The sequence below is a fragment of the Myotis brandtii genome, unplaced genomic scaffold, assembly GCF_000412655.1.
Source record: "Myotis brandtii unplaced genomic scaffold, ASM41265v1 scaffold148, whole genome shotgun sequence".
In the NCBI taxonomy this organism is placed as follows: Eukaryota; Metazoa; Chordata; class Mammalia; order Chiroptera; family Vespertilionidae; genus Myotis; species Myotis brandtii.
The window spans coordinates 931,535-942,939 of NW_005355347.1; the positions used below are offsets into that span (position 1 = coordinate 931,535).

General features: G+C 49.5%; 1 protein-coding gene across 1 annotated transcript in view; it reads right to left on the bottom strand.

Moving 5' to 3' along the window:
• Positions 1 to 11,405, bottom strand: part of ARHGAP22 (Rho GTPase activating protein 22) — a 162,638-nt gene that overhangs the window by 99,317 nt on the left and 51,916 nt on the right. The window contains exon 2 of the mRNA XM_005861317.2: positions 2,005 to 2,204. Within this exon, the coding sequence (XP_005861379.1) occupies positions 2,005 to 2,204 (200 nt within the window). The remainder of the gene's footprint in view (positions 1 to 2,004; positions 2,205 to 11,405) is intronic.

The following is an 11,405-nucleotide window of genomic DNA, read 5'->3' on the forward strand; positions in this document are numbered from 1 at the left end:
AAGCGGGGGCGGGGGCGGGGGCGGGGCCAGCTGCCGGTAGCTGTGAGAAGGAAAGCCCCGATAGGCCCTGTTGCTGGCCAGGCCTAGGGACCCTACCCGAGGGGTCCAGGATTGCAAGAGGGTACAGGCTGGGCTGAGGGACACCCCCCTCCGTGCATGAATTTTGTGCACCATGCCTCTAGTGTTTACAGTATAATCCTTAGTGATCTCTGTGACAATGGTAATGATGTCTCCACTTTAGCAATAATAAAACCAAAGTAAAAAGAAATTAAGTGATTTGTCCCAAGTCATACAAATTCAGATCTCTCTGACTTTTTAAAAAAAAATATATTTTTTTATTGATTTCAGAGAGGAAGGGAGAGAGAGAGAGATAGAAACATCAATGATGAGAGAGTCATTGACTGGCTGCCTCCTGCACACCCCCTACTGGGGGATTGAGTCCGCATGTGCCCTTGACAGGAATCAAACCTGGGACCCTTCAGTCTGCAGGCCAAAGCTCTATCCACTGAGCAAAACCAGCCAGGCCTCTCTGACTATAAAGTCCTATTCGTTCTATCAGCCTCTCTGGGACTTGTTTTCATTCCCTACTGAACAAAGAGGCTACACAGGACCAGGGTTCCCTAAACTTAGTTCAGATCTGCCTTCATGATTTTTGTCATACCCACCTCTTATCTCTACTATAATTTTTGTAAAAATTTTCCTTAAGCTATCTCACTTTTTATTGTGACAAAGCGCACATGACATAATTTACCATTTTAACCATGTTAAGTGTATAGTTCAGCGCATTAACTATATTCACATTGATGTGCAACACATTTTAATTTTCAGTTGGATATATTAAAAAAGACAAGCATGCTGTCACTCTCATGAATGGAAACCAGCATTCCTTTCCATAAACAGAAGTTAACCATTAGAATACACAGTGAAGACAGCAAAGATTAACAAAGATTAAGGAGCAGCTAGTCACTGCACCGGAGGCTCTGAGACAGGCCTGCTGCCCCACCCCCAACTTTTCAAGGGAGAACCTCGAGGGTTGGGGACGTGTTAAAGGCCTGCTAGCCCAAGTCGCACTTCCCCGCTGGCTGGTGTACTGGAGAGGGTGAAGGAGGCTGCGCCCAGGTGCCTCCTCCCACCTGCCCATCACTGAGCACCCCCTGCCTCCCAGACCCACCCACACAGTGCGAGCTGCTGAGGCCTGCAGGCTCCCGCCACCAAGGCTCTGACTCTCAGTCCCATATAGGATCTCCCTTTCCTTTCCAGCCTGGAGCCCTGACTAGGGGCATCCTTTGGGATGAGTCCCTTACATTCTCTTCCCCATTCACCCCAGAGAAATCAGGGTCTCCCCAGATGTCCATTCTCTCTCTGGGTCCCATAATGAGGACTAGATGGTGAGCCCTGGAGGCCTGGCGGCCTTGGATGGCAGCCCTTCACTGTGACCTGCGTGCCTGCCATCCAACAACTGGACTGCCCGGCGGGAGAGCGTAGAGTTGCTCTGAGGAGTGAATGAGCGCCACTGGGGAAAGGCACTGCTGGCCCGGGTGGGTCTTACGGTTCTGGCGGAAAACACAAGTGCCACTGCCTGGCAGGGGCATGAACAGAGGCTTTCCCGGAGCTGCCTCTCAGGTGGAGGGCAGGTTGGGGTGGGTGCCCATTTCCCTGGACATCACAAGTGGTAAAATGTGGGCGCCTGTGTCTCCTTGGAAACACAAAGTCAAGAAGAGCAGACAGGACTTGCTCCTGCAGCTGTGCACGCTGCTGTCAGCAAGGGCAGGACACTGAAGCTGGCGGTCTCAGTGAAACGGCCGTGGCGCCCGGAGCGCGGGGCTGGGGATGAACACCCGGGAGTCCTGCTGGAGTGTCACTCTGAGCGAAAGTGGGGGGTTTGGGGCTGGCGGGGTGCAGGTCCCGACAGGAGGGTCGCTGCCTCCCCCTCTCCTGGGCGTGGTCAACCCTCCCAGGAGCCCCACCGCGGTCTGTGCCAGACATGGAGCATGCGCCACTCACCTGGGGCTTGGCCTCGTCTTTGTCCTTGTAGTAGAAAAGCTGGTCCCCGCGCAGCACAAACCAGCGCTGCTGCCAGTTCTTCATGATGCTCCTCTGCTTCTTCAGCCAGCCCGCCTTCAGCACGGGGCTGCACCCGCGTGGGCCAGGGGGCTGCCCTGGGCTCCGGCTCGGCTCCCCCATCACCAGGCTTTTGGAGCGGGCTGCAAGCCAAGAGCACACCAAGTGAGTGAGCAGGATGCAAGCCTGTTTCAGTCCTTGCCCCACCCTGGCACCCCAGCTGCCCTGTGGCCGGGACATGGGAGCTTAGGGCTCCAGGGCGTGACCACACTTGGCTTCAGAGGGACACGGGATGGAGCGCCTCAGCAGCAACATCCCAAGGTTACCTCCCTGAGGCAGGTGCACAGCTTGCCTGCCTGGTTAGTTTCTGCTACATCTCTGGGGTCCTACGTTCTCTATTTCCCCAGGTTTCTTCATCCACCCATACATCTGTCCCATGCATCTGTCCATGCGCCCACACACCCACCCATGGGTCCACATATCCATCCTTCCATTTGTTCAATGGTTCATTCATTTACTCACTCAGCAACTATTTATTGAGTACCTACTGTATGCCACTCACTGTTCCAGGTGCTGCAGTTAAGCAGTGAAATAAGAGGCATGAGATTTCTGGTCAAGATGGTGAAATGGGTAGATGTGTACTTGCCTTCTCCCACAACCATGTCAAAATCACAACTGAATTATGCAACACCTACCATTGTGAGCCACCTGAAGACCAGCCAAACCAAGGATATAAAAAATCCGCAGCCCTGGCTGGTGAGGCTCAGTTGGTTGGAGCGTCGTCCTGTACACCAAAAGGCGGCGGGCTCAGTTCCTGGTCAGGGCACACACCCAGGTCCAATCACCGGCTGGGCCCGTGTGGGAGGCAACCGATTGATCGATGTTTCACTCTCACATCAATGTTTCTCTCTCTCTCTCAAAAAAAAAATTGATAAAAGCATGTCCTTGGGAGAGGATTAAAAATATAATAAAAAAGAAGAAGCCACATGGAGACGGTGAGGAGGGGCAGCAGCGGAGACATGGAACGGCAGGTCCCATACTACAGTGCGGTGATTAAGAATTGGGAGGGATCTCATCTGCAGAATTCACCCCTGAGGAACGAGAGGTCCCAGTCTCACACCAGGCCCCCAGACCAGGCCTCCGGGGCCAGGAAGAGGAGTCCCCATAATATCTGGCTGTAAAAACCAGCAGGGATTGCATCCAACTGAGGTGGAGGGCTGTTGGAGACCCAGGCGCTGCAGGTCTTAAAGGGACCTCACAGACTCACTCACTCACAAACACACTTTCTCTGAGCTCCAGCGTGTGGGCAGCAGTTTGAAAGCACCAGGGACACACAGGAGGACAGTAAATTGACTAGCTTCAGGTTGAGGGCTGGAGGGGCAGGGGTTTTGTTGAGCTCTCCCCCGACACCCAGCCAGCAGGTACAGGTGGGCACCCTGGAGATTCCCTGAGCCTTGGCCTCACCCAAATGACCTGCTCTTCTAAGCCTCTTCCAGTGGCTTTTCCTCACAAACAGCTTGCCTCAGCTTGCGCTGTGGACTTCCCTGAAATTTCTCAAAGGCCCACAAAACCCAAACAAGCAGCAGCTGGCCCTGGTGTGCTCTATGACTCTTGCTAAGTGACTCCAAGCCCAGCCCAAGTGGCAGGTGCTCTCAACTTGCATTGTAGCTCCCATTAGGTCGCCCCACGCAGGGCATAAGCAGCATCCAGGCGTGGCTTGGAACACTGCCTCAGTTGAATGGCCACAAATCCAGCACAAGTGGAAGCTGGCCTCAGGTCTCAGCATGGTGCCCAGCAAAGGGACCAGCCCAGCACTAGTGGCAACCAGACTCTGTTCACAGAATAGCCTCTTCCAAGTGCCTCCAAGACCAGCACAAATGGGAACCAACCATAGATTTCTCTGTAGCTCCCACCAGATGGCCCCAAGCTGGGGACAAATGGTGGCTAATCTTGACCTGCATGGGAGCTCCTTATAAGAGGCTCCAGAACCAGCACATCTAGTGGCCAGCTTCAGACCACACCAGAGCACCACAAAGAGGGGCAGACTCAGATGGCACTAGAACCCGCTAAAGCAACTCCTGCTCTGCGGGGCCAGCCCTCTGCACAACTCTGCTACTGTAGTCATGGCCAGTCCTCACAGTTAGCCTGACGGTCACGCCTGCCTACTGACATGCCGACAGTAATCAAGACTCAACTACAACAAGGGACACTCCTGAAGCACCCAGCTCTGGTGACCAGAAAGACTGTACCACTGGACCCCACAGGACACCTACTACATAAGGCCACTCTGCTAAGATCAGAGACATAGCATATCTACCTAATACATGGAAAAAAACACAGGGAGCCTGCCAAAATGAAGGGACAAAGAAACATGTTTCAAATGGAAACAAACAAACAAACAAACAAACCAGGACAAAATTCCAGGAAAGGAACTAAATAGAATGAAGATAAGAAATCTGCCCTGACTGGCTTGGCTCAGTGGATAGAGTGTTGGACTGCGGACTGAAGGGTTCCAGGTTCGATTCTGGTCAAGGGCACATGCCTGGGTTGCGGGTTCAATTCCCAGTGGGGGGCGTGCAGGAGGCAGACAATCGATGATTCTCTCTCATCGTTGATGTTTCTATCTCCCCCTCTCTGTAAAAAAATCAATAAAAATATATTTAAAAAAAAAAGAAATCTACCAGATGCAGAGTTCAAAACACTGGTTACAAGAAAGCTCAATGAACTTAGGGGAAGAGTAGATGAACTGTGAGAACTTCAGCTAAAAAGAGATAAGAAAGATAAAAGTAGAGATAGAAAACATAAAAAAGAGCCAGTTGGAAATAAAGAATACAATAACTGAAATGAATAATATATTAGAGGGAATTAATATCAGATTAGATGAAGCAGAGGATCAAATGAACAATCTGGAAGACAAGGTAGCAGAAAACACCCAATCAGAACAGAAAAAAAAAAGAATTAAAAAAAAATGAGGATCGTTTAAAGGGCCACTGGAAAAACACCAATATTTGCCCCATAATGGTACCAGAAAGAGAAGGGAGACAGAAAGAGCAAAGGATTGAAAACCTATTTGAGAAAATAATGATCAGAAACTTACCTAACCTGGGGAAGGAAATACACGTACAAGTCCAGAAAGTGCTGAGAGTCCAAAAAAAATGAACCCAAAGAGGATCACACCAAGATATATCATAATTACAATGCCAAAGGCTAAAGACAAAGAGAAAACCTTTTATTTCTTAAATATTCACCTGAGGATATGTTTTTAAATTTTTTTAAAAATTGACTTTAGAGAGAGGAAAGGAGACAGAGAGAGAGAGAAACATTGATGTGAGAGAGAAACATCTATCAGTTGCCTCCTGTATGTATGAAGCACATGGTAAGCCCAAAAGAAAAATCTATAAGAGATATAGAAGAAATAAAGAGAAAGGAACCCAAACACCACACTATAGAAAGTCGTCAACATATAAGACAGCAGGAGAATAAGAAAGAAACAGAGAACTACAAAAACAAACAGACACTATTAATAAAATGGCAATAACTACATAACTATCAATAATTAGTTTAAATAGACTAAAGGCTCCAATAAAAAAATAGGGTGGATGAATGGATTAAAAAAAGACCCATACATATGCTGCCTATAAGATACTCACTTTAGATCAAAAGACACACACAGACTGAAAGTAAAGGGATAGAAAAAGATATTTCATGCAAATGAAAACAGAAAAGAATGCCAAGGTAGCCATACTTATATCAGATAAAATAGACTTTAAAACAAGGGCTGTAAGAAGAGACAAAGAAGGACATTTCACCCAGCTGTCATGGCTCAGTGGTTGAGTGTAGACCTATGAACCAGGAGATCATGGTTCAGTTCTCAGTCAGGGCACATGCCTGGGTTGCAGGCTCAATTCCCAGTGGGGGGTGTGCAGGAGGCAGTCAGTCAATGATTCTCTCTCACCATTGATGTTTCTGGCTCTCTCTCCCTCTCCTTTCCTCTCTGAGGATTTATTATATATATGATAAATCCAACAAGAGGTTAAACTGTCATAAATGTCTAGCACCCAACATAGGAGCATCTAAATATAAAAAGCAAATCTTGATGGACATAAAGAAGAGAGCAACAGTAACACAGTCATACTAGAGGACTTTAACAACCCAAGAAATGGACAGATCATCCAGATAGAAAATCAACAAGTAAGCAGTGGCCTTAAATGATAATTAGACCAGATGATCTTATAATTGATATTTTCAGGACTTTATACACAAAGGCAGTAGGATATACATTTTTTTAAGTGCACATGGAACATTTGCCAGGATAGACCACAAATTAGGCCACAAAACAAGTTTCAATAAATTCAAGAAGATTAAAATCATATCAAGAATCTTATCCAATCAAGATGGTATGAAGCTAAAAATTAGTTACAAAAAGAAAACTGAAAAATGCACAAACACATGGAGGCTAAATAACATGCCACTAACAATGAACAAGTTAATGACAATATCAAGGAAGAAACCAAAAGACAAATAAAAATGAAAACGCAATGACCCACAATCTACGGGACACAGACAAAACAGTTCTAGAGGGAAATTTATAGCAATATAGGCCTATTTCAAAAAACAAGTAAACAAAACATCTCAAATAAACAATCTAACCTTACACCTAAAGGAATTAAAAAAGAACATCAAACAAAGCCCAAAGTTAATAGATGGAAGGAAATAATAAAGATCAGAGAGAAAATAAACAAAATAGAGTTTAAAAAAACCAATATAAAAAATCAATAAAATCAAGAGTGGGTTCTTTGAAAAGTTAAACAAAATTGATAAACCTTTAGCTGGAATCATTGAGGAAAAAAAAGATGGTCTATATAAATAAAATAAAAAAATGAAAGATAAGTAACAACTGACACCATAGAAACACAAAGGATTATCACAAAATACTATGAACAACATATGCTAACACATTGGACAACTGGGGAAAACAAATAAATTCATAGAAACATATCATTTTCCAAGACTAAACCAGGAAGAAACAAAATCTGAATAGACAAATAACTATTAATAAAATCAAATCAGTAATAAAAAAATGCCAGCAAACAAAAGTCCTAGGCCAAATGGCTTCACAGGTTAATTTTACCAGACATTCAAAGAACTAACACCCATTCTTCTCAAACTATTCCAAAAAATTCAAGAGGAGGGAAGGCTTCCAAACTCATTCTATGAGGCCAGCATTACCCTATATCAGATTTTTAACCTTTTTCATCTCATGGTACACATGAGCTAATTACTAAAATTCTACAGCATACATATCTATATCTATATCTATATCTATATCTATATCTATATCTATATCTATATCTATATCTATCTATCTATATATATTTTTTGCCAATCTGACAAAAATAATAGGTATAATTTTGATTCATTCACACCAGACAGCTATTGTGTTGGCTTTTGACATTTTTTATTTGAGAATCTAAGTCATCCAGTACACCAAAGGTGGCAGGTTCCATTCTTGTTAGCGCAAATACCCAGGTTGTATTTTGACCCTCAGTTGGGGCACTTGCAGGAGGCAGCCAATCGATGTTTCTCTCACATCAATGTTTCTCTCTCTCACTTACTTTCCCTCCCTTCTTCCCTGCCTCCCTCCCTCTCTTTCTTCCTCTCTCTAAGATTAATTTTTAAAATAATGAAATAAAATAAAATTAACAAGCATATCCTCAGGTAGGGATATAAATAAATACATAAAATACAAAAATTACTTAAAAAAACATAAAAGTCTGGGTCCTGCTGGAGCTTACATTCTGGCAGGGCTCCTGTCACTCAGGCCCCAAGGCAGGTGGCCTCACAGAGCCCCTCCCTGGTTTCTGCTTGGCATCCCCCTGGAGGCACCGGACCTGAGTACCCTCGCCCAGTGCCCAAAGCCACCGTGCTGCTTCCATGGGCCCATCCTGGAAGGGCGGCCTGGGGTCGATGGCCTCTGCTTCAGCCCTTTGTGGCTCCCGGGCAGGGCAGGGCCTTCTCTCTTATAAGCCAGAGCCTCAGAGCCCGTCTACCCCGCAGGCTCCCTCTTCTCCCAGCTGACCCCACTGACCAGCACTCTGCCGGGGCTGATAGAGCCCTCACAGTGATGCCCGGGTGCTTGCACCCATCCCTCCCTGCACCTCCCTCCCTCTCCTTTGTCTCGGAGGAAGTTCCTCTCCTCTTTCTGGCCGGTATTAAGGATATTGGTGCAGGGCCCCTAAAAGGGGCATCCTGGACTTCGGAGGAACAAACCTGAGTCCTAATGTAATCACATTTGTATTTTTAGACCACAGATCCTCACTTCTGATTGGAACACATGGTCCCTGCCACCCAGTCATGCCTGTGCCTGTCATTCTGTGTGTGTGTGTGTGTGTGTGTGTGTGTGTGTGTGTGTGTGTAAGCTCCTCCTCTTACACACGTGGCTGCAGCTCCCTCCATCTGGGCCACCCTCTGCCCACGCTGTCCCACCAGCTTGGACCTTTCTCCCATCGCTGCGCCACTCAGCCCCCGGCTCCGGCTGTGCAGTAAGCTCCTACGCATCCTCAAGGTCTCACTCCACCGAACCTTCTGAATCTCCTCCGACATTGCTCCCTCCCCTCCCAGCTGGTCATGTCTGTGTGGTGGTCCTCCTGCCGCTGCGGACTGAGGGTGGGGAGGAGAGGACAGATGTCTTATTCCACGCGTGTGGAGGGAACGGATGCGAGTCATGCTATCCAACATCACAGGCCATCGGGCTTACCCTCCTTCTCAGGTCTGTCTGCTTCTTAACATGACATGAACGTAACACTGGCCGGTACTGAGGACACCCTCATCTGGTGGTGGCCAGCTTGCTTTTAGTGTCGATGGCTGGGATACTATTGCAAATCTACCACTTTTACATGAGCAAAATATTGGGAGGCCGTCCTGTGGGCCTGCTCTGGGAGAGGTGGCCTCACTGATAACCGGACTGAGGGGGCCCCATCTCTTCTGTCTGGATCCCCCGCAGCTGTGACTGCCCCTCGAGCACCACCAGCCAAGCAAGTCAGACCGTGTAAGGTGCTGCAGGCCCTGCCTTGAATCCTGCTGGCATCCGGCTGCTGAATGTCCCGGCCTCACGGCTGTGCTTTGACCCAGAGGGGAAGTGGTTGTTTCTAGGCTCCCCCTGCTTAACTGAAGATGATGGGTGATGGCTGAGGGCAGCGGTTTCGCCCAGAGACTGAGGGGAGGCAATCAGGGAGTGACCCCTGGTGGCAGGGCCCAGCTCCTCCTTCTGGGAGCGGCACCCAGAACCCGACCGTCCTGCACCTGGGCGAGCCTTACTGGTTCCTGCATTTACTGGCCAATCGCACGTTTGCTCCCCAGCATGTCGATGTGTGTCAGATGAAAGTGTCCTCCCTGCCTTTACTTCTACTGCCGTTTACTGTCCTGTGAGTGGCCTATCGCTGGGCCCTGCAATTCGTTCCAATGCTAGTGATTTAAAGTGACAATGGGTTCGGCTGGAGAAGTACAGGCTGGTTTCTGGATCTCTGCCCACACGGTGAACTCTCTGCCTCAGTCAGTTGCTCAACAAGCTGGGTCCATGCGGAAGGACAATAGCGGAGCCTGCAGGGCGAGCGGGAGGGCAGATGGCATGCCTGGCAGAGCGCTTGGCCTGTACCAGGCGCCCAGGAATGGGTTACCATGGCAATGGCAATTATGATAATGAAGAACTGTTCCTGAAGGTGGGCTCCCAGCCGTGGGCTCACGATGCCGGACGGACAGACCTCATGGCTCTTGGCCCTATGGGGCCCTTACATGCTCCTTCTAAGCATGGTGTGAGGCTACGTTGCACCACAAGCTACACCGTGTCCCTTGTCACAGCCATCAACAGGCAATGGCGTGGTTCGAGTGCTCCACCACAACTAGCCGGTATGAACTGGCAGTCACCCTCTAGCTCATCCTGCTACGGATTCCTACGCAGCCGGGACGGCTACGCACAGGCCTCCCTGACTGTACCAAGACTGGTGCTCTCGTGCCCAGTTGACTATTGCCCCTGCTGGCAAAGGCTGGGCAAGGCGGGAGCAGCTGGGGGCCTGTAAGTCCGCGGCCCTTCCCAGGGTCTCTCCACAGCCCTGGAGAGCTCCCGTCCTGTCCAGGGTCCACAGCGCCGTGTCTGTGTCTGCCGCCTGCTCTGTACAGTCTGGGCGGCCAGCCCTGGAGGGAGAAATGCCTGGTCGGGGGAGGCGGGCTGAGCGGTTGGCAGGCAGACGGGGTTTGTGCCTGGTGGGACCCACGGGCATCAGGAGGGACCTCAGCTCCTAGGGCTGTACCTGCTCTCCTCCCTCAAGCTATGCAGGGGCTGGGGCAGGGCTGGACCGACAGACGGGCTCGGCTCCCTTCCCAGGGCCTGGGCAGGGCTGGGTTCTGCGGACCTGGACATGATGATGAGACGAGGGTGGAGTCTGACAAAGGACCAGGGGCAGAGGGGACAGGTGTGTCCCCTTGGTTACTGTTTTCTTCTCTGAGTCGCAGAATCCTTATCTCTAAAATTCCCTTAATGGGCCCAGAATCTACTGTAAAATTAAGTCGCCGGGTGTCCTAAGCTTCAGTTAGTTGAGATTTGCATGAGCCTTTGCAGAAAGCTGGGCCTTGTGGTTTGCTCTGGTCGAATCCCGGGAGCGGTGGGCTGGCTCGGGCCTGCACTGTCTGCTCTCCATTCTCCTCTGCTGCTTCTCCAGGAATCCGCACCGGGGCTTAGAACCTCCATCCTTCCCACTCCCTCCTGAGGGCTGCAGGGATGGAGGGGCTTCACGGAATGTTCTAGCACCACAACCCTGGTTCTGTCTCCTGTCTTCTATTAGGACAGAGCCTAAAGCTGTCTCATTTGACAAGACCATAGTGCTGGCAGGTCCAGGAATGTACCTGCGCTTCCTTCCAAACGCCTGAGCACCCTGGGGGGACCGACACAACAAGAGCTGGGTGGCTTGGTAATGCACCCCAACAGCGAGGTGTGCCGGGGAGCCCTCAGCCTGCTCTGGGCGACTCTGCAGAGGTGCTCTCTGTCCAGTGTGTCTGTTCAGGAAGCCAGAACCTCAGAGCACAGGACCCTGGATGCTGGGACTGGCAGAGAGCAGGTGCGCAGCACACACGGGCAATAAATAAATAAATAAATAAATAAGTAACCATGGGCATTACTGGCCCTCAGATTCCTCATGGTGGCAAGACAAAGGAGGGGTGACATTTTTTGCCCTGTTCCCCACGCCCTGGGCACCACCCTCCCGAGGGCTGCAGGTATGGAGGGAGCAGGCAAGGGGGGCCTTTGGGCAAGCAGGCTGGGCCAGTCTCAGGCGGCGAGCTGCAGCCAGTGT